The sequence below is a fragment of the Accipiter gentilis genome, chromosome 16 (genome assembly GCF_929443795.1).
Source record: "Accipiter gentilis chromosome 16, bAccGen1.1, whole genome shotgun sequence".
NCBI lineage: Eukaryota > Metazoa > Chordata > Aves > Accipitriformes > Accipitridae > Astur > Astur gentilis.
Genome location: NC_064895.1, coordinates 1850165 through 1872907, shown reverse-complemented (window position 1 = coordinate 1872907; position 22743 = coordinate 1850165). Strand labels below are relative to the sequence as shown.

At 45.0% G+C, this 22743-nt stretch overlaps 3 protein-coding genes and 1 pseudogene across 3 annotated transcripts in view; 3 read left to right on the top strand and 1 right to left on the bottom strand.

The window, feature by feature from the left end:
* Positions 1 to 16792, bottom strand: part of SCN8A (sodium voltage-gated channel alpha subunit 8) — a 70822-nt gene extending 54030 nt beyond the window's left edge. Inside the window, exon 1 of the mRNA XM_049818532.1 lies at positions 16654 to 16792. The gene's annotated coding sequence lies outside the window, so the exon portion shown is untranslated. The remainder of the gene's footprint in view (positions 1 to 16653) is intronic.
* LOC126046309 (putative methyltransferase-like protein 7A) lies at positions 9322 to 13812 on the top strand. The gene is made up of 2 exons (XM_049818535.1): positions 9322 to 10288; positions 11954 to 13812. Exons 1-2 carry the CDS (start codon positions 9794 to 9796, stop codon positions 12188 to 12190), a joined length of 732 nt encoding a protein of 243 aa, XP_049674492.1. The 5' UTR covers positions 9322 to 9793; the 3' UTR covers positions 12191 to 13812.
* On the top strand, positions 13988 to 16065 carry LOC126046308 (putative methyltransferase-like protein 7A; annotated as a pseudogene).
* An 82-nt stretch (positions 16793 to 16874) lies between the features above and the next one.
* On the top strand, positions 16875 to 22157 carry TMPRSS12 (transmembrane serine protease 12). The gene is made up of 5 exons (XM_049818534.1): positions 16875 to 16976; positions 17505 to 17703; positions 19667 to 19938; positions 20718 to 20860; positions 21885 to 22157. Exons 1-5 carry the CDS (start codon positions 16883 to 16885, stop codon positions 22155 to 22157), a joined length of 981 nt encoding a protein of 326 aa, XP_049674491.1. The 5' UTR covers positions 16875 to 16882.
* Positions 22158 to 22743: the final 586 nt, after the last annotated feature.

Sequence of the window (22743 nt, the reverse complement as noted above, 5' to 3'; positions counted from 1 at the left end):
GGGGCAGAAAGGAAAACATGGTGTAGATGAACAGTCCTCTGAAATTCTACTGCATGACAGCCTAAAAAGCTTCAAGCCAAACCAAAATATCCATGCCCGAGAAAATCCGTGGCTGGAAATGGCCTTCAGAAGAACTCACCAATCTTCTCCATCTGCAGTAAATTCCGTGTGTCTAGAATGGGCCAATTTTATCAATGAAAAAGTACAGCAATACAACCGCCTGAGATGCAGGAGGAACCTTTCCCTTAGAAAAGCTCTCATGTCACATTTGATGCTATAAAGTGGAAGGAAGAGGAAATATCTTCACTAGCAAGCAATATTTATTGTTCTGTTGCTAGTCATTTTCTCCAACCTATGTAAAACATTGCATAAGTTTCCCAGGCACTCATCTCTAAGCAGAGCTCGAGGGCAAACTCCAGGCAGGGCAAGAAAGCAGTTATGCTCTTGAAACAGCAGTGGCAGAAAAGAACTGGAACACACACCTCTAAAGGTAAAAAAATGAACAGAAATGTAGGGAGGAGAGAGAAGCACAAAAGCAACCAAAAGCAATAGAAAAATATTAGGAAACATACTAATATTTAAAGATGCTTTAATAAAAACCTGAGAAACTAAAGATCTAGTACTGTAGGCTTTTTCAGCCCCTACCAGTAGCAGTATGACTTCTGTAATATCACTCGGTAAGTTACAAGAACTAAAAATAGCTAACCCCAGTTCTCCACGTTAGCCATTACTCAAAGCTGACTTGCATTTATCACCAATCTCACATAGGAACTTGGAGATTCATACAGACCAAGGAAGCTGAAGTGCAGCACTTCAGCTTCCCCTTTTTAAAGCCTAACTTCTGAACAAAGAATTGTTCAAAACAGTTACTGTGTAATAGCTAAGACACTAACCCAAATTCAATTCCTTGTTCTGTTCATTCAGCCTACCAGTGACCCATAAAATAGGAGCAAGGTAACTGTTATTCTGCACAATAATTTTGCAGGAACTCATTTAAGCTTGTGGAGCACTCAGATGGTATGATTCCAAATGGTACAATAACAAATGGTACAAATATGGACAAATATAAAAGGAAGGAGAATAAATAACCCCCCTTCTAGTTCTCTGGTCTTACACAACATAGATCTTGGAATTTCTGCAATGTTCTGGAATACAACCTATGCAAGCCTGGTATTTCCTTACGGCTGTCTGAGTTATGCTACCTTCATCTTTTCTTATCACCCCATGCATATCTCCTCTCGTTAGACAAAAATCACCTTCCGCTAATGTCAGTTATTCCTGGTTGTCTTAGCGTTACATCCTGCTACTGATTTCACCAGACAGTCAATAAAAAGTTAATCTCCTGCTGGAAACACCACTGGAATAGCACCATTTGTTTTTCAACTTTATGCTTCTAGAATACTTTCCCACTCAGGTGAAATATATTGCACACTGAAGGGCCTATGCATCACTTAAGTCACATTAAATCACTAAGGTTGATTAAATCCACAAATGGCCTAAGTATCAGGTATCCGGCTCTGCAACTTCATAACTATAACTCCAGGCTCCTTTAGTTAAGAGTTGGGCTCCTCTGAAGCAGTCTCTTTTTTAATGATATTGAGCATTGACACCTCTTAGATTTCCACAAAACTGCCTGGAATTCAACATGCCTGGAAGTAAAGACAACTTTTATTATTATTTATTTATTATTCTTGTCTTCAGAATTAGTTAGCTAGCATTAGTTATAGAAACAATTTAGTTTATGCCTGGGCATGCCTTTAGCCATGAAAAGAAAATTAGGTAAGTTGAAGCACTGGGGACAGGTATGCAAGCTATTTGTGATGAGCTTCAACTGCTCTGTTTTCCAAGTATCCTTTCTGAAAACCCAATGCCAGAAATATCATCTTGATGGCCAAAGAGAACTAGATGTTGCTGAGTTTGCCCCAACAAACTGTAAGAGCTTCTGATCCCAAGCAAGTGCCATCTCCTCCCTCAGGAGTCAAGCTGAATGGTTTCAAAGTGTGCCCAAACAGACGTAAATTAGTAACTGTGTGCTTGTATATTTTACATGGTTTTAAAATTCATATGGGGGAGTTCCAGTAAAAATAAGTAACAGTGTACATATCAAGAGGAAAAGAGAGAAAGGAGATGGCTTTTAGTCATTTTCAATATTTTCTTCTCCCTACTTCTCTAGCAATGAAGGTTTTATTTATGTAAGACCACTGCCTGTAAAGTTCACAATGCATTATATGCTATTCAACAATGAAAAACTGGTTTGTTTTTTTGTTAAATCCTCCTGGAATTAACTGCTCAGAATACTTTAAAACTCCTCAAACCTTTCTGCTAGCACAGGAGCAGTATGAGTAACATGGAATGGGACTTTTAAGTCTTAGATAGCAAGATTTTTGCATTTTGAAATGGCTGTTTTCAGAAAGGAGCAATTCCACAGTTTTGCTACAGTCCAGTCCAGTCCCTGCTGGCTACTCTTTCTACTTAAAATATCCTGTATGATGATGTGCTCCATTAGGCACGATTAATACTTTGTTACAGGACAAAACTGAGGGAAGAGAAGGCAGAAGTTAGAGTAACTTTGGAACAGTATTTAAAGATGGTCTTTCATAAGCCAGAAGTTCACGCAAAGTGTTAAAATCCAGTCTTGAATCCAAGCTAATGTCAAGGAGGGTTTGCAATACACTTCTGCAGCAGTAAGCCACCTGTTCTTTACTTGTATTCTCCAGCTTAGCGACCGTCCACTCCACACAGAAGTGAAATAATAGGTCGTAAGGGGGAAAGTCCAAGCATTTAGTTATTTCTGAACACCACCAGATTCAAGCCAATAGTCCAACAATGACAAGCTCTCTACCCTACTATCACTAACATAAGCCATCACATGCAGTCTCCTCTCTGTGGTTTCTGAAATTATTTTCCCCATGCTTGTTCTCAACTCTAGCGCTTTTGTTTTGTTATTTTACCGCACCTTCTTTAATCCAAACCATTTCTTTGAACACAACAATAAATTATTGATTCCAGTGTATTTGTTGATGTCAATGGCCGTTGCAGCCGCTTTGGGAGGAAGGCAATCGATAGTGAATGGAAATCATGTGACCGCATGAACACGGCATGCCCCGGAGTCACATACGGCCTCCAGGGCCAAGCGCCTCTCCAGTCATTGAAAAATAGTAAGGATCAATTGATATGTGAAGCCGTGTCAGTTCATTTTAGTGAGAAAGCATGCTAAACAAGCCAAGCAAACCCACAAATGAATGCAGACATAACAACAATAAGGAGGAAGATGTATTTAGATTTTCAAGCTACTTCATTTTCACTCCATGCTGACTTTGTTTCTGTTTTAATTAACCTCCTTCAACTGAGAATGAAAGTACATCCATGCTCAATTTCTTACAACATGCAATCACTCTCTCTTCTGTCTGTTAGAAACCTAGCTTTCCACCTCTGTTCACAAAACATTCACATAATTATACTTGTTCCACCGAGCAGTACAATATCTATACCACGATCTAGATAGAAGCCATACGTATGAGCTTATATAACTGGTTAAATTATTTGTAATAGGCCCAGGTCCTTCCACCCAGGATCAATGACACTGTAGAAGTGTTGAAACATGTAAAAAAGGACCAAGCAGCCTTTTGGTCATGTTGTTAATCATTGTATTTAAACATCCTCAAAGCTAAGAATGGGGACTTTCTAAACGCACAGCAGATGGGAAACACCACTGGCCAAGCTGTGAGGGGCCTTACACTTAACTTGTAGGGAAATCTGCATTATGGAGCGCTGCTATGAGCCCTGCCCATTTGTTTGTCGCTCTGAAACCCATTAACCCCCTCTCCTGTCGCTTTACAGCGCCCGAGGTTATTTATAGATTACAAACAGCTTCACGAACTTTATGTAACGAGCATTCTACCCCCCCCCCCCCAAACCATCAAAAAACCCACAAAAAAAAAAAAGACGAGATCCAACGAGCGGTGATGAGCCCCGGGTTGGGGACCCCGGCGGGGTGAGGGCGGGGGAGCGGCCCCGGGAGCTGTCCGCTTCAGCACCCGCCGCCCGCCCAACCGGAGCCAGCTCCGGTTCTACCGGTCCCTCCAACATCGCAGACAACGTTCTTGGAGGAAAAACACCGGGGGAACGGCGAGAGGAACTCCCCCCACCCAACGCCGTTCCCTCGGGAAGGAAGTGCTCCACGGCAGCCGCCATTGGGGTTACCTCCCGCACACCGCCTGTCCCGTATCGGCGTCTCGTTTTCGAAGAGCATCCGTCACCAGCACAGAAAAATAAGCGCTCCTCTGCAAGAATTATTTCCGGGCCCTCTCCTTCCAAAAGAGGACTGCCAGCCATCACTCATGAGAAAACCACTGATGTAATGCTTTCTTCCCTTTCTGCCTCTAAAGATACCGGGAGGAGGGGGCAATCGGGCTCCTAGAACACCCTCGTTCTTCATAATTAAATCTTCCCCAGTGTGAAATGAGGACGTACGGGTCATGGGTACCCATTGGGGGTGGAATGCTGCAGTGTTACAAGGACCGGGTTACATGTCTACACACAGCAGAAATACAAGCACTGCCCCATAAACCGACCCCACCTGTCCAACTCCTCAAGGATCTCACGCCAAACCCCTGCAACACAGCCCACATGGAAAGCCAGCAGAGAATGAACCTACCACACCTGGGATCCCTCGCCAAAATTCAGCTCAGGCCCCTTACAGAAGACTAGCTCCAGCTGTGCTGGCCCTCACACACAGGCTTTCTGCTCACACACGCTCCCCTTCCCGTCAGACTTTTAGACTTTACCTCGGATCATCTGCAGCTACTGCCGTGGAGCGTCTCTTCCAGCTTCCCCACCCCCACATCAGCTGGGCATAATTTGCACCAGAAAGGAGGGGGGGGGAGGGGAAGAAGACACCCAGATTTTTTTTTTTAAAAAAGAAAAGCTTGTGAACATGCAATTCCCTCTCCCCAGGAAGGAAAAAATAAAAAAATAAAACAAATCTGCCCTCACCATTCTCCCAAAATCTCTGTGGTGGAAGGAAATAAGAGCGCAAACCATGATGCCAACATCTGGGTCAGGTTGGAACCTCAAAGCCGCCCCATGCATCTCCCCCACAAAACTCCATCCTCCAACTTCTCCCCCTCCCCTGGCAGCAGGAGTCTCAGGATGCCGAACAGTAGGAGAAAAGGGGGGGGTGGGGGGTGGCGGAGGGCTGTACCAGCTCTGCAGCTAGGGCTGAGGGGGGAAGGGATACAGAGAAGAACTCCAATTATCCCTCCTCTCTCCCTCCCCACAATGCAGACAAAGAGCACAACCCCGAATTTAGGGGCCTGGGAGAAGGGCCCTGTGGGCTCCCTGGCTTGTGGGATGGATGGATGGAGAAGGTGGCCCAAATGGAGCTCGTGCTGCTCCAGGTTGAGGGTGGGTGTAGCAGGAGATTGCCCCCTCCCAGCCCGGGGAAGGCTGACCCCCAAGGCCGCAGAGGCGGCCGGCTGGAGGGCTGGCAACCCTCCCTTCCCCGTGGGGCTCGGGGAACCTCAGGCTGCAGCTGAGAATGGGGGGGTGGGGGGGTGGGGGGAAGGAAGAGGGTGGCTGGACCGTCCCCCATCTTCTGGGGCAGGGTCTGCCATGGGAGCCCGGAGGACCCAGGCCGCTACTTGGGCGCGGAGGGCGGTGTTGGATGGGGAGAGAAGCGGGGACACCCCGGTACCCCCTCCCTGAGCGCAGAGTGAACGGGCATCCATGGGGGCGAACTCTCCTCCGAGAGGTGGAGAGGGGAAAGGCTCCCAGGCCCCCCCCCCCCCCCGCCCTCGCTGCAGCCCTCTGCCACCGCTGGAAGAAGTGGATTTGGGGCGGGGGGTTAGTCCTGCCCCCCCCCCCAGCCGGTTCCCCACTGCACCAGACATCGCTCCCCATGCAAGCCAAAAGCTGCTGGAAAATCGCTCTGCGGCAAAGCCCCCGCCCGAGGAGGGGGGTAGGGGGGAAAGAGTGTGTGCTGCTGAAGCGGGGCGAGGGGGGGGGGGGGGGGGGGGATGAATTTAAAAAAAAAAAAAAATATTAAAAAAATAAAAAAATCCAGGGAGCAAAGGCTGGGAGCCCCCGGCCGCCCCCCACTCCGGGGCTTGCAACTTACTGTGGCCGCTGCACTAGCGCGTCTCCCGCAAGGCGTTGCTGGACTGCGGAGGTGGGGGAGCTGCAGGAGGAACTGCGGTTGTCGCCATCTTGGTGCGCTGCCTGCGCTGCCCCCCCCCCCCCCCCCTCTACACCCCCCCCCCTCCCCTCCCCGCGCGGCGTGCCGGCCCCCTGCCCAGCCGCTGCCTGCCGGCAGAGGGCTTAGGGAGCGTGGCAAAACTCCCCGCGCCCGCACCGAGCGGCTACCGGATGGGAACTGGGGGGGGGGGACGACACACGACCGGGAAACCCCCTCCCCTCCTCCTTCTCTGGGGAGCCGGGGCAGCCCGGATGAGACGCTTCCCCGAGTGCCAGAGGAGCTGAGCCCTACCTGCCCCCCCCCCCCCCCCCAACCTCACTGAGGGGTGCTGCCGGATTGAGGGGCGCAGCTCTAGGCCAGGTTAAGCTGAGTTTACGCGAACTGCCGCCCAGGGATGAACTTGGGGGGGGGGGGGGGCTGCCCAGACGGTACCGGTACCACAGAGAGCACAGCCCCCACCGCGATCGTCCGAGATACTGGGAACCGTGGCGGTGGAAAAAATCCCGGGCTGGCGGAGATGCTCAGTTTAACCCCAGCAGCCGGCTGGCTTCTGCCCGGGTGGGTGTGCAAACAGCCGGGGGATGAACGTGGCTCAAAACCAACAGTTTCGAACTAGCAGAGCCAAACTTAGTTTAGGCCAGCATTTGACCACAGTCTAATTTACTATTCACACAGAACAGACCTCAGAAGTAAGTGCAAAAGTCCTGTAACAAACGCACTCAGAACGTGATCTGTGATGGGTGTCATCAGCAGAGCAAAAGGAAAACTTTGTATCAGCCGAACACTTTTTCTTTCTTTTTTTTTTTTTTTTTTTTTTTTTTTTACAGTTTGAAGATACACTAAAACTTCCAATAGCCACGCACATCACAGATTGCATCACCAAGAAGAGCTCCGTGACCTCATCCCTGGACTATCTGGAAACAGTAAGATTTTACAAAAGAATTAAAAAAGTGCCAAAACAACATTTACATCCTACATGCAATGATGCTCTTTGTCCGGTAGATCTAACGCACTGTATCGGCTTCTTCCCTCTAACTGCGACTGGGGCTATTAAGATTTCTTCTCAAAGGTCCTTCCTCAGGACCTGGCAGGTTTTCAGGGAGCCGTGGAGCTCCCCAATGCCCAGCAGCTCACTAAAGAGGTGGAAGTCTACTATGGAATACTGTCCTCACCTACAACCCCATCATATATGCAGATTTCTGTTTTTTCCATTAATATAGTGAATAAGAGACTACTAATAATTGACCCAAGTTACCCCTCTTCATTTAAGAAGGACAATTTCTCCTCCTTTATACATAGAATGTGTGCCTATAATGTTACACCTATAGTTTATAACTGCAATTTTAGCATCAATTTTTATTGTTACGTAGTTCTTGTTTTCCATAAGACTGTGCCTGTGTTGCTGAAAGAACAACCTGAAACACTGTATGAAGTTGCTGTTTCAGAAAAAAAAAAAAAATATATATCCACCTTGCAGAAATGTCCTCTTCACAGAATTTTAAATCTTTGTCCTCTGAGCAGAGCTTTAGGAGTTGTGTGCTGAGCAGACAAGCTAGCAGGACACAGCCCTGTGCTGGAACTCATTTATCTTGCTTTAGAAATGACACAGGAACTAAATCTGCGCTCACTTTACATCGCTGACTTTTATGGGACTACCCTACTGTAACACAAGGGCAGACGCAACCTAAAAAATGTAGATACCTCACTCCATAACTAATCAAAAGCAGTTACACACACATTAAATATGCCGCTACAGAAAGCTACAGATTCCGAGAAATTTTCAGTCCAAACTGGACCTTCTGTAGCTCGGTTCTCACTCAGGCTTAAACTTCCAGTAGCTGTGAAGTAAGTGGAAATACAAACACCGAAATATAGGAGAAAAATCCACTGATAGCAAACTGCTAAGAAACAGGATAGCACCTCCCAAATACAGTGTTTAAGCATCCAAACGTCAAAGTTAGGTCACATAACATAAGAAAAAAATACCTTCTCCACATAGCTAATGGCGCCAGCAGCTTGAAGCACACAGTGCTGCACCCCGGCAGAGCTGCCGACACTGGCCGAAGGGACCAGGCGAGCAGCGAGGCAAGCTGACCCCCCGTTGGAAATGCCGCAGCACACCCGGGCTTCCAACTAGGGCACCCACAGAGCTGCTGGGAACTGTGGGCACACGGGTCCCTTTGGGGCCAGCCACGCACCAGAAATACTTCAAGGACATTCTGGGGCCCCGAGGGTGTTATTACAGTTTGTATAAGATATCTTTAAGCAAGGCACTTAAAGAAATAAATAGGTCAATGCCCTCAGAGGTTGAACAGTCACAACAAAACAAAAAAAGTTCCTAATTGACCTAAGTGATCCTGGCACAGCCTAGGAGAGACTCTATCCCGGATAAGAGGCATGAAGTTCCGCCCAATCCCTATACAGAGTTATACTTTCGGCGACTGCCCCATCCACCCTTCTGATCAGCCGTCAGGACTATCTAATTCGTTATCCCGATCCAGGTCAAAAGGGAATCCTCAGAAAACGTGCATACTCAGGGTCTGAAAGTATTTCCAAAATAATGCTGCCTTGTAAAGCATCTAAATATTACAACTCCAGCTAATGGTTTTGCTTGCCTGTAATCAGAACAGTAAAACTAATAAAACCTCCCCTTGGGTTAAAAGAGAACAAAACCACCCAGAACTTAGGCAACAGAACTCAGATAATTCTGTAATTCTCGATCTGAACAGTAACTACCTGGCACTGTGCTGTCTCTTTAAGGAGCACACAGCTGCTTAGCACAAAAATAAAATAAAAAAAAAAAAATTGCTTGATAAGGATACTTCCTTTTCCTTATTTCATCATTACAGCCCTCACTTCTCCCTTCACCTTCGGTGTAGTGACCTCTGAATTGCCTCGTCAGTTCCTAGGCTTTGTGGACAGGGATATGTCCTATACACGCCTCTGCAAAGCACAGGGGCTGTCTGTCCTTCTGTCATAATAACCAGGGGACAGTATATCTTTGATCCAACAGACACCACGCAAGCCAACTGAAGGTAAACAAAGTTTAGTAGCTGGAATGACCCTGTAATTTAAACAGGTTGTAACATGGGGGTAGCCTGAGAGATGGTTGTGCTCTAAAAGACTTCTCCTACACCATGGGTGCAATCCTGCTCTTACACAAGGTCTGTATCGCCTCTCAGACGAGCTGGTACCTAAACCTGCGGTATCACAGGAGGGATCGCAGCCGGTCGGTCAGAGGCACGATGATACAGCACTCCACAAAACGGACAAGCAAAATACTCGTGTGAGGTTTGGAACGGTCATTTCTCCCAGATAAGGGGCTCAAAGCAAGGCAGGATCCGAGCTTCGGGATTCAATCCAGTTAAACGTTTATGTACAGGCAACCAATTCAAACCAACGTGCTCCTGCTCCCCACTCCCTGTCCAGGGCTTCCCTGCAGCTCTGCACAACCATGCCGCTGCCGCTTTAAGAGGATGCTTGGCACCCAGCCGGACAGACGGACATACACATCCGGTTCAGAGACGGCCCGGGCAGCAGCGAGGGCTGCAGACCGAGCAGGGTGTGCACGTCGCCTGACTCCGGTCACCTCTGGGGATGCTGCTCATTCCCTCTCTCCAGCGATGCGTTCAGCTCCTCCTCTTGCCCCTCCATATTCTCGCCTGCCTGGGCTTCTGGGACTCCTGCTATAAGAAAGTCTTCCCATATATCATGGCGAAGGTGGCAGCCATCTACAACCACAAGGTCTACAAGCGGAAACAAGAGCTGTTCAGCAACTTAAGAAAATTTGCTGGCCCTTCGGGCCAGCTCGTGTTGCTGGAAATCGGCACGGGCACTGGCACCAATTTCCAGTTCTACCCACCGGGCTGTCAGCTGACGTGCACCGACCCTAATCCCAATTTCAGAAAGTTCCTCCTCAAGAGCCTCTCGGAGAACCGGCACCTTAAGCTTGAACGTTTGGTGGTTGCTTCTGGCGAGGATCTGCATCAAATTCCAGATGGCACCATAGACGTGGTGGTGTGCACCTTAGTGCTGTGCTCTGTGACCAACATCAAGAAAGTCCTGATGGAGGTTTTGCGAGTGCTCAGGCTGGTAAGCTGTGGCAGCGCGAGGGAGATCGGGGATGCCGATTTGCGTCATTGATAAGCCAAGTTGTGTGTACTGACCTACACTTAGGATAAATGCCATCATCTTCACCAGGGCAAGAAAGAGTTTAAAATCAACCAGCATACCCACTTATCCACTCCTAAGTCTTTTTTTTTTTTTTCTTTTTTTTTTTTTTCTTCCCTGCTTCACCTGCAGATGAAAGAACCACCTCAGCCTGCTTCCCCTGTCCCTCCTCAGCAGGACTGGTGTGCTGCCAAGCACACAGGAGGTCTGAAGTACCTGCAAGGTGGTCCTGATTGCCCAGGGCAAGTGAGTGGCACAGCTACTCAATCTGGGCAGCCTGGCTGCTGCACTTGCAGCTGTGGAACCTGCAAAAACTCCAAGGCCAAAGCTGTTTCAGAAAGAAAGAGAAAAGAAGAAAAACAAAAAAACCCACCCCAGAATATAACCCAGGAGGTGCTGGGAGCTAGGAGGAGGAAGAGCAGAGCAGTGCTGGATAAGCAGGATTACTGCAGTACAATGGTGGAATACGGGGAGGGAAGCAGGAATGTGCATTGTAACACGGGTAAATTATTAACAACCATTTCAGTTCATAGTTGCCACGTGTATTCTCTAGCGATTCTCTCTCTTATCTTTAAAACTTGTCCTCCTAAGCAGGTATTTTCACTATAATCTAAGGTGACACTTGTAAAATGCCACATTCCCATACTGCTCTTCCAATACTTTTTTCTCCATTTATCTCAAAATGACTGGGCAAGAGTTTAAATTAAGCTTAACAGAAATCCTATCCACACAGGTGAGCTAAATCTGTGTAACTAGTCAGAGTGTCCATGGGTAAATGAGACTTCAGCCTGCGTGTGGCTGAAAACCTAATTAATTCCTCAAGGCAATCTTGTACACTCCTACAAAGCAAAACTAGGGAAGAGGGAGTAAGATCATACCCAACACATTCCACTAAGAAGGGGAAGGAAACATGAGCTCTGAACCCTTGACTTCTTCTCTGTTTGGCTCCACTGAACAAGTTTCACAGGAAAGGTTTGCTTACAATACTAGATCTGCTTTTTATCAGTTATTTATAAACATGGAAAGACATTGAACAGGTGTGGTCAAAGATACAATTAAACATTGATAGGGTTCATGAGACTGATAATGATGAAACTATTAGGCGCTACATACACTGACTGTAGCCTCTTCCTCACCCTGGGACACTAGATTTCTGCCTGCTAAAGCTATCTCACACATTTTATAAACATTAAGAAATAAACTCTTTTCCTTGCTGGTATGTAGGGTAAGCAAACTGTTTATTCACATTTCTCAGATGAGATATACTGAAACACAAGGAAGTTAGTGGTTTGTCCAAGATCATCCAAGGCAGAGACAAAAACCTGGTGCCAGCAGTTCCTGCTGTCAGACCACACTGCCTCTTGCACAATCCTAAGTTGCACCTATCAGTAAACGTGTAGTCATCCAGTAATAACCACCATCTTCAACAAAATCTGAATGGTAGGCACTTTTAGAGACTTTGCAGTTCAAACCAAACATGACTCTAGCACGCATAACATCTCGGAAAGGAGGCTGGTCTTCAGAGAGGTGATAAAAGGCACACAGAAGTGAACAACCCTAACTCCTTTTCATGGCACTGTTTTCCAGGGTGGAGCTTTCTACTTCTTGGAGCATGTGGCTGCAGATCATTCCAGTTGGACCTACTTTTGGCAAAAGGTCTGCGACCCAGTCTGGAAGTATTTTGGAGATGGGTGTTCCTTGAGCAGAGAGACAGAGAAGGAGCTGGAGAAAACTAATTTCTCAGAACTGAATTTGAGGCACATTCATGTCACGCCTTACTGGATTCCTAGTAGTCCTCATATCATTGGGTATGCAGTAAAATAAATGACCATAAGCGCTGCGGGACACAGGACCTCCCTTCAGTACTCCTTTCATGCTTTATAGACGGTTTTTCATCCTTGCAGTCAGCCCAGATACAGCAGCTGGCTACCCAAAATAAAAGTATGAAAAACTTCCTGAGCATCCACAGCTCATCCAAACTGGGAATTACATTCTTCCATTTGTTAGATAGGTTTTCTGGAGAGAGCTCTGAAATAGAGCTGCTGCACAGGGACCAGGCAAACAGGAAAGAACTCTAGACAACACGTTTCAGTCCAATACAAAATAAAGAAGGAGTCAGCATCTTAAGAGAGTTGAGAAGGGGGAGAGGGAAGAAAGGGAACAGAAAATAGATGCAAGCAAGTACAGGGGGCTAACATGTTTCTAAGGGCAGAGAATAATGCCCAACCTCTAACATTTCCGATACAGGACACATGCATAATAGATACAGCATCACTAGGGGCATTTTCATTTCAGTCTTCCCATTATGAAATAAGTTTACGAGCAGGCGTTCATTCGCCTGTGCCAGTACACTCCTCCCTGACAGGACTTTTGTTTATTCAGGGAAGTGCTCATTACAACACCAGTTCACCAGGCATAGTCCTCACTGGCCATTAGATGCTAATGCTATCAGTACAGATTTAACGTGAAACAGCCACCTACAAAGCAAAAATGGAACTTTTCTTTACACTGGGAGAAAACTGGCATTTGTTAAATCGGATGGCAGAAATCTCATCTCTGCTGTAAAATGCTGTTACTAGATCAGCCACGTCCTTAGAGCCCTTTTGTCATGCTCTACTAACATGTTTTATCTATGCTTAAACTCTTCATTTTCTACTCCCCCTCCAATCTAGATCACACCTTGAAGAGGTCTCTTTTAAAAGCCAGGAGTTCCATTAGAAATGTTTTCGAGTTAAACTCCCCTAGGAGACCAAGAAAAGGTGCTGCTCTCTTGGCCACTATTTAACCTTTTCTATGATTTCCTGCAGTATAGCAGCAAAGAATTAAAACCTGGTACAGATTATATTTATAAGAAATTAATGTATTTTGTGCTCCATACACATCCAATTGGTCTATGCAGAAAGTAACTCCCATTGTTCAAATTTGTTTCTCTAATGTAGTTGCCACAAGGTGGAGGTATGAAGGTATAACAACACAGTTTGTTAATAAAGCAGTCTAGTAACGATGCTGCCGTATGTGGATTTTATATTTGCTTTATTCCCACTAGAGGGAGGAAGTAACTCATCGGACAACAGGACTAGCTGTCGCTCAACAGAAAACCAAAATTCTCCAGTGCAATTCACAACAGAACTGGGACCTTAAGTCCTTCAGCAATTAAACGCTAGTGGCTAACTGCTGCCTAGTCCTTTGAAAAAGCACTGGCGACTGCAAAGTTGAAAAAGTTTTACAGAATGTGTTTAGCATAGAACAGACCATTCATTGTTGACTCAAGCTTATGAAGTTAATAAAACCAAGCCATACACTGTATGCAGCGATTACCGAATTAATTGTTTTATCTCTGTTCCATGATTCCCACCAAAGATCTGAAAGATAACTAAGAAAAGCAAGCTGATTCACTGCAAAGGAGCCCATATGCGCATACCAAACTATTTTAGGTGTCCACGAAGTGGAAAGACTGAAACCTGCTGTTGCAGAGAGAGCACAGAGCAAGTAGCTGACTAGCTCATCCAGCTACTTACAACGGGGTGGTAAATTAACTCTTAAACAAATGTGTTTTAACTGAAATGTTAATCAAACTCCTAATGAAATGCCTACAGCAAATCCAGAGTTTGCATGAATTTCCTTCGGCTCACTAAAGACAACATACGGTTGCTTTAAGAAATACAACCTGTAACCTGAAACTGCTGAACACCAAGTTAGGGCATCTTATGACATGTTGCCAGCGGTTACATACGAAGTTGTACTGCCCAGTTTGTCCCAGTTACGTAACAGACTGGCAGCTCCTCTTCTGCCAGAGTTGGGACGCTACAGTCACTATTTGGTATGCAGTCCTGCCTTTCCCTTCCTTGCCTGTGACCGGACTTTAAAATCAGCTTTAGAGAAAAGTCTACCAGATCAATCCAAGGAGCTGAATACACTTCAAGGGGAACACAGCAAGTACATGAATGCAGCTCGCTCTGAATTTCAAGGGCTCTAATTCACAGAAGAACTAGTTTTGCTCAGCACGGATCCTCTGCCCTATGCTGGAAATGACAGTGGCCAACACCCTCTTCCTCCATGTCTGCCTCACGCTGCTTGCCATGCCCCATCTACCTACTACCATTCCTGGGCATCTGGGAGCCTTTCTGTAAGAAGATATTTTTTCCTTTCTTCTCAGAGAAGTTTTCTGCAATTCACGAAAGGAAAACAAAGAAGCGGAAGCAGGAGCTATTTCATAATCTCCCCGACTTCATGAGGCCCTCAGGAGAGCTGAAGCTGCTGGAGATCAGGACCGGCTGCGGTGCTAACTTCCAGTTCTACCCACCAGGCTGCAGAGTCACGTGCACTGACACAAACCCCAACTTCCAGCAAGCCCTTTCGAGGAGCGTGAACAAGAACCAGCTTGTCCACTAAGAGCGTTTCCTACTAGCTGTGGGAGAAGACCTGCACCAGGTGCCCAGCAGTTCTGTAGATGCTGTCATCTGTGCCTTTGTCCTCTGCTCTGTGTGCAGTGTGAATGGCACCATGAAGTACTGCGAGGGCTCAGACCAGTGAGTATCTGAATAATAAGTTTTGTTACTACCTTTATCATCTATTCCAGAGGCACTGCACCAAAAGAAAAGAAACAAAAGGAAAAAAAAAAAGTTGGTTTTGAGCTTACAAATGAGACCAAGTTTATTTCCCTACAACCACTCTGCACTGCTAAATAGTGCAAAGCAGTAGCAACATACTGGTCAGTCTGTCCTATTCATAAAAGTTAAAACCTAAAAGTAACAGTCTGCTAACTAGAACTGCCACTAATTTTGTAAGTGATTATGGTATATCATTTAAAGCAGAACTGGTTCCTGTGTTGTTGTCCCTCCCCACACACACCAGATTTTCTTGGGGTGGGAGGCTCTCTGATCAAGACTGAAAGTCTGCATTTTAAATGGAACTGCTTTAGCCTCTTAAAAGTGGGGCTCATCTACCTGTATGACTAAACCAGTCTAATTAAATCCCTTCATTCCCTGTAGTATACCAATCAAGCTAAAGATTAAAACCAGCTGTTTTGTTGGGGTATTTTTGCAATAGACTTTCAGCCTTTAAAATGGCATTTTCAAGACAATTCTCTGGGTTGTCAAAAAATGATGAGTTTGAGTAAGATTTATACATTTCGTTTCCTTCAAAACAAATTACATGCTAGCAACTGTAATTGAAACAAAAAAACAACAAACTATTGCTATAATAAAAGAGGGATCAAGTAAGTACATCCTTCACGCTTTTTGAATAGGCACTTTGAATCTCTGCAAGCTTCCTGCTTTACATTAATTCCAACTGACATCACAAAATCAAAAAGCAGGCAGGGAAGGGGTGGGAGAATACCGATGAGCGAGCAAACCGCACACACACTGGTCTGTGTTTGAGAGGAGGTGGGATGGAGGGAGAAGTCTGGTGTAACCCCAGCACCTGCTGCCGCTCTGTAAGGCGACTTTGTTTTCCCCAGGGAGGCGCTTTCTGTTTCTTAGAGCACGTGGCCGCTGATCATTCCAGCTGGAAGTACTTTTGGCAGCAGATCTGCTGTCCGACTTGGAAACTCATCTTTGATGGATGCTGCCTCATGAGAGGGATATGGAAGAATCTCGAACAGGCCAACTTCTCGGAGCTGAACTTACAACACATAAACACAGAGCTGCCCTGGATGCCCGTACGGCCCCCACATCATCAGCTATGCTGTGAAGTAACTCACACCGCCCTGCCAAGCCTTCTCCCCTGCCCACACTGAAATTCCTTGACATAATCAACACAAACAACACGGCATAGACTAATCCAGACGTCCAAACCCGGGTAACACAGTAAAGGACTTCAATTAAGTTTCTGATTCAAGCACCAAATAAGAAGAGAGGGTCAGTTTTCTAAGCATCTTTGAAGCCCTTGCGCTGCTGACTGTGCCTTGCTAGACCCCAATGCAGCCCACAGAGGATCCCAGGAGAAGGCTGCAGGAGAATGCAAAACAGCTCAGCAGGCAGGAAAAAAAAAAACAAACAACTCAAGGGAACTTCTGCCTACGTCTGGTTAACTCTGGGCAAGGATTCCTTCAGGTGTTCCCCACGCTGGGAAGCAGCCAGGCAGCCCGGGCTCCCTGAGCCATTGAAGACCAGCGCTGGCCTCAACCCTCTCCCCTCACTCCGTCACGGCTGTTCACGTCCCAACCCCACAGAACGAGCAGCCAGAACAAATCCTTAACCCCTAGCTTTTTGAGCTTTTTGCTCAGCCACAAGTATTTAGTCACAAAAGACGGGGTGGGGGGCCCCCCCCCCAGTAACACTTACCAAAGCCTCTCGGTCCCTGGCTGCCTGCCCGCCTCTGCGCCGTGTGTCGGGTTTTAACGCTGTTCGCCCTCAGAACATTAAAAGACTCGTTTTTAACGTTACGCGCCTGGGAAGTTTCCCGGCGAGGTGCCGCGGCTCCCGTCGGGACAAGCCGCCGCCTCAGCGACCGTTGGCAGCGGCGCCCCCCGGGGCCGGTCCCGCCGCCATTTTGTTCCCCCCTCGACGGAGGATGCGGCGGGGACGGTCCGCCGCCGCCCTCCTGCTTCTGCTGTTCATGGCGGGTTCCCCGCCCGGGGTGGCGGCCCCGCGGGCTTTCAGTGAGGGTACCGTGGTTATACCGGGGGAACGGGTGTGGGAAGGGCCGTGGGGGGCAGTTGAAGGGGCTGAGAGGGCAGGCGCGGGGGGGGGGGAAGAAGGGGAGTGTGTGAGGGAAGAAGAAGGGGAGTGTGTGAGGGGGGAAGAAGGGGGTCGGGCTGTGGTGGTACAGGGCTCCCCACAGACACACTGAAAAAACTTCATCTGTGCCTAAATCAGATGAATTCCTAAAGCAGCAGCGGCCGGGACCCGCTTACCCTCAAGGTACACCATAACTCCATACCCAAGCAATACGCGTGTAAACAGCAGAAATAACACATATTTCATACAACCTGCAAAACCAGTCCCGGGATCTCCAGAAGGTGGGCTCCAGCTGCAAACGTCAAAAGTCCTGCAGCAAGTAACAGTGTAGATCAAAAAACAACAAAAAAAACCCTCTCCAGCTACTACGAACAAACTCCCCAAAACGCTGCTAGTGCACCAAAAGCTCTGTTTTTTGGTTTGAACCATATAACCGACTCTGTTCTGTTTTGCAGAGTGCGGACAACGGCCGCTCTTCGAAGGCATCTCGGGATCCCGGATCGTAGGTGGACACGACGCTCAAACCGGAGCGTGGCCGTGGTCGGTTAGCCTCCAGATTCACCAAGCTGGTGTACGATTTGCACACGTTTGTGGTGGAGTTTTAGTTAACAAGAATTCAGTACTTACCGCCGGCCACTGCGTTACAGGAAGGCAGTATGTATTCATGCTAATAGCTCTTTTTTTTTTTTTTATACTGTGAGGAGGGCACTGTAGATCAGCAAAGCATCACCTGTGGTATCTCTCAACAAAAGGCAAATCACTGGGACATACACAGGCCGAGCTCTCATAGTGCAGGACCAACGTGCAGACCCAAACGATGCAACTCCTGTTTGCTGATACGGCCCGTAGGAGGGACTGGTCATGGCTCTAAGGACTAAAGACTGTCCCCCCTTTTTGTCACCTTTGCTGTAATGGTCGTGTGTGGTGGCGGCTGCCAGCCCACTGTGGGATATAAAGATGTAACTTTGCAAGTCAACATCAAGAAGTCTTAAGATATGCACATCTGGCTTGGCCCAGAACCACCTTTGTTATTTTTAATAAAGGGTCTTTTGTTTTTGATCTAGGTGACATTTTTGTTAAGTTGGGGGCTTTTTTTTTTCCCATGGAGCTCTAATTTTTCCGATTAATACATTTTTCTAAAGTAGTAAAGCTCACTGCAAAAGGAAACTGTTGCAATATTTAGATTAGACACATTAATATTCATTAGTTTTAACACTATTTCTGTTTTTCCTGGTTAACAGAAGCAACAATTTGGCACTTTTTTTTTTTTACAGTGTGGTAATAACACTCCTCAGAACAGGCCTTTTAATTGTACTTACAGCAATTCTGCAGCATTTCAGCTAGCTGATCGCTGTTGTCTTTCGGTAGTCTTTAACATAGTTGGAAGTCCGTATTGACTGTGTTGACATAACCATGACCTAAGGAAAACTGAACTGTAAAAATCTCCGAACTGTGAAATTTTATCATTTACCAGGACTTTGTTAGATCAGTCCCTTGTTTCTTTAAATGCACTTTTACAAACATTAATTTAGAGGGGAATTATCTCACAAATAATCAATTTAATTTTTATCTTACACTCTGGAGAATTTTGGAGGTTAATCTGAATTTCATAGCCTGTCCTTTGCTCATCACAGGCCAAATTCAATTCCCGCTTAATATCAGTAAAGATTTTTTTCAACATAATTGAATAGAAATTAGGTCTGAATGACTCCGGCCCTATTTCTAAATTTAATATCAAGTTGATACTCATTATTTGTAACTTCTAGTTAATGGCTTTCCCAAACCTAGGTACAAGCACAGTCTTTATAAGTATTATGGGTATAACCCCACTTCCTTTCTGCAAAATAAATCCAACCTTTTCATCTTTTTCAAAAGAATATCTCCCAGGTCACCTCTGCTGAGATGGGGTGGGAAGCAAAATCTCAGTATCAGCTTAAATCATTAATCTGAATTCACCTTAACAGCCATAACCACCATTAGGCAAACTGGTTGTTCAAAAGAGACAGAATGGTAATTAGCCAAATTTGTTCCAGACAATATTTACTACAGAATTTTCAATGTATATTCCTAAAGGTGCATCAGCCAGCAGTAAAACAATTGGTTAAAACAGTGCCATCGAGAAACGTATTTACTTTAACAGTGTGGACACATATTTAGCTAACGGTCACAAGAGCATTCCAGACGCCTTTAGAAGGCCTTGAACAGAATAAACAAGACAAAAAAAGATGCCAATTAGAAGAACACAGGTGCGCATTCCACGATAAAGGGAACTTGGCACAAAGAACCTCAATTCGGCAGTTTATCTTGACCAATTAGACTGAGACAAGTTTCGCATGTTTTAGTTGATATAACCAATTATGTCCTATGTTTATGTGCGTGTGCAGAGTTAGTATAACCAATTATATCTCATGTTTATGCATGTGTACAGTGTCGATGTAACCAATCATATCTTATGCTTGCGCGTGTGTACAGTGACTTTGCAGAATATGTGACTAGAAGTATGTGTGTGTTTTAGCAATAAAGGGTCGTCGTGTCATCTGCTTTCAAGATTACAGGCGTCCATCTACTTCAATCTCCTCATAAAGTAATTGTAAAAAACACATGAATTCTCTCTTAGGGACCCACATTCCTGGAGAGCTGTTTTGGGTGTGCTTAACCTTCAGAAACATGGCAAACACGCAGCAAAAAGAACTATTAGAAGCATCACTGTGCACCCAGAATTCAAGAGAGAAACATTTGAAAATGATATTGCAGTATTTGAACTTGATTCCGCAGTACGCTACAGTGACTATATTCAGCCTATCTGCTTACCTGCTGCACACCTTTACCAACATGTTGACAATGAAACAGAATGCTTTATTAGCGGTTGGGGACGTACAGCAGAAAAAGGTAAAAATTTGCTTGCATTGTTGATCAAGTTACAAGCTACATAATGAATATCAGGTTCCAGTCCCTCAAGCTCACTGACAGAGAACTGAATTTGTTCAGGTTAGTCTCATCGCACAACATCATTAAATCCTTCTGCAACTGAATATCTGCTTTCAGTGTTTTATCCATTACAAGCAGATTAGATCTACACAGATGTAACCAAGGCATACATTTTCTAGCCTTTTTTCCAAGTATAACATGAAAAAAGGAAAATAAAACTAGCCTGATTTTCAGATTCATGGTACTCAATGTTGTCTGCTAGAAATAACTTTTTTATTGAAAAACAACAATTCTGATGATGTGCATTGTGAACTTAGGGATGCCCATGTATTTTATGAATGGCTGCACTCCCTCAAATTCTCTCTTTAATCACAATGAGCACAAACTTGACGTGATGTCAGTTGGCGGTGTGCATCTTTCTTGTGTGGAAATTTCAAGGACAGCTGGGGATCATATAAGTCACCTCTGACATTTTGAGCAAGGTGAGTGAGCAGTATTGTTATCATTGATGATTCTTCAGAATAAGAACTGCAAAAACTACATCAAATCTAAGTCTGCAAATCCTTAACCCACCTAGGTTCAAATCCATTAAAAGCATGCACAATCTGTATTACGTACACATCTAAATACGTACAGAAACATGCTTAAGCTAGCTAAACAGGAAAAAAAGAGCACAGTAAGAATTGCTACACGCAACAGCATAAATATTTTACCTTTCTATATGCTGTCTTCCATTAAAGGTAAAACTTCACCTGTGTTAAAAGACGCACAAGTGGAAATCATTCCTTCTAGTGTCTGTAACAGTTCTGATGCGTATGAAGGTCTGGTTAGCAACAACATGATTTGCGCTGGCTCTCGATCAGGAGGCACCGATACCTGTCAGGTAAGAATGAACATAGTGCCTGACCTGCCGCTATGGAAACTCCCAAGCCAGAGTCTCAGGGGCATCATGATGACTAGCATTTGTAGCACAATTAATTAAAACAGCACAAATACTAACCAGAAAACATGTCAAACTGCAAAAGCATCATCATAAATAGAGAGGCGAGATGGTGATTCCAAAGAAAAAACGCATCTCAAAAACATACACAAAGAATTCAGTGATACTCGGCAGGAGACAAGAATAAGTTAAAGGAGAAAGACCACAAACATATTTATACAATACTTGCCACAAAGATGTCAATAAATGATACATTACACAAACCTATTACTGTACATACGTAGTGTGTGTGAAGCACACGAGCATCTTGCCGGTTTTTATGCTTTTGAAAGAGAGCAGCAGCATTGCAAGGTGATACGGTTCAGTGATACGGCAAGATTTTTATTTAAATGCTGAGCAGTCAGCATCGCTTTCTCAGAAAAGACAGTTCTCAGATCAAAAGCACCTGCATGCAAAAGCTGGGGCACCAGTTGTGATACAGAGACATTTATAATTAAAACCCATAACGTATTCATAAGTACTTTGTCTGCTACACTTCCTGCTTTCCTCAGCAGTTCTCCTTTAAGTAGGTGATATGGCAAAGACTCAGAGTTGTCTATTCATTACTGTGTGTCTTGGTACTTATACATTGTGTGGACAATATACTCTCATATTAACTGATAAGTGAGAAAATTTAGGGAGACAAGCCTTAGCCTGAAAAGGTGCAGAAAGAAAAACAACAGAACCTCAGTTAAAGACACAGAAATTAATGCAGGTGTGGTATTCTAGTCAAGGCAGCATCACCCAATCTTATCTTAATTTGTCTGTGTACTACTGTCCATGTATTACCATCATTTTTACTGTCAAGTTAACTTAGCTGATTAAAAAAAGTTTTTTTTAAAAAAGTGGACATATTACTGACCTAATTCTACATTGTTTCCTGGAATGGAATATATGTTACTAGTTTTTTTATATTGTTTATTTATAGGGAGACAGCGGTGGACCTTTAGCATGCTATCACCCTAGTACCAACAAATACTATCTCATAGGGATTGCTAGTTTTGGAGTTGGCTGTGGCCGACCAAAATTTCCTGGGATCTATGTCCGTTTGTCTCAATATAGAAGATGGATAAAATCTGAACTTCCGTCGAGTAACAAGGCTGTGAATCCCATGAGCATTACACTTACCATCCTTCTGACTGCAGCATGTATAGTACTTGTAGACTTTCTAAAGGGACAAACCATTGTGTCATCATCATAAAGGTTTGGTCTGCCTGTTAAAACTTGGAAAAGACAGCTAACTCCTGTTTCAGAATAAATCAAAGCGCCAAAGGACATAGACATTTTTTAGAAGTCATGTTTGCAACTGTGTTATTTTTTTTGTTTTCTGCCTTTCATTTCCATACTAACAGTAGAGGAAATGATAACTACCTTCACCCTAATAACGGAGTTGAATACAGAAATGTTACCAACTGAAAATACTTTTTCCCGACTCTATTTCTATGCTTTTCCAGCTATCAGAAGCCTAGGTAGTACTTCATAATACTACCACCACGGTTTTGTAGATGGCAGAGATACTCCCTCTGCTGGGTGAATCCTAGCAGAGCACAAAATGGTTTTAGTGAACAGTGGCTCAGCTTACTGAAAACTAAAAAGGAAAAAAAAAACCTGCAGAAAGATAAGAGGTATTCACCATTAATTATTTTTAATGATTTTTAAAAATTACTTTAAAAATTATTTTTAATGATTTTTAATTATTCATGACTAAAAGTTATGCACAAATAATGTAGTACTCTGCTGAAAGGACACATCAGATAAAAGATCTCTGGGTGCTGTTTCATAAACTA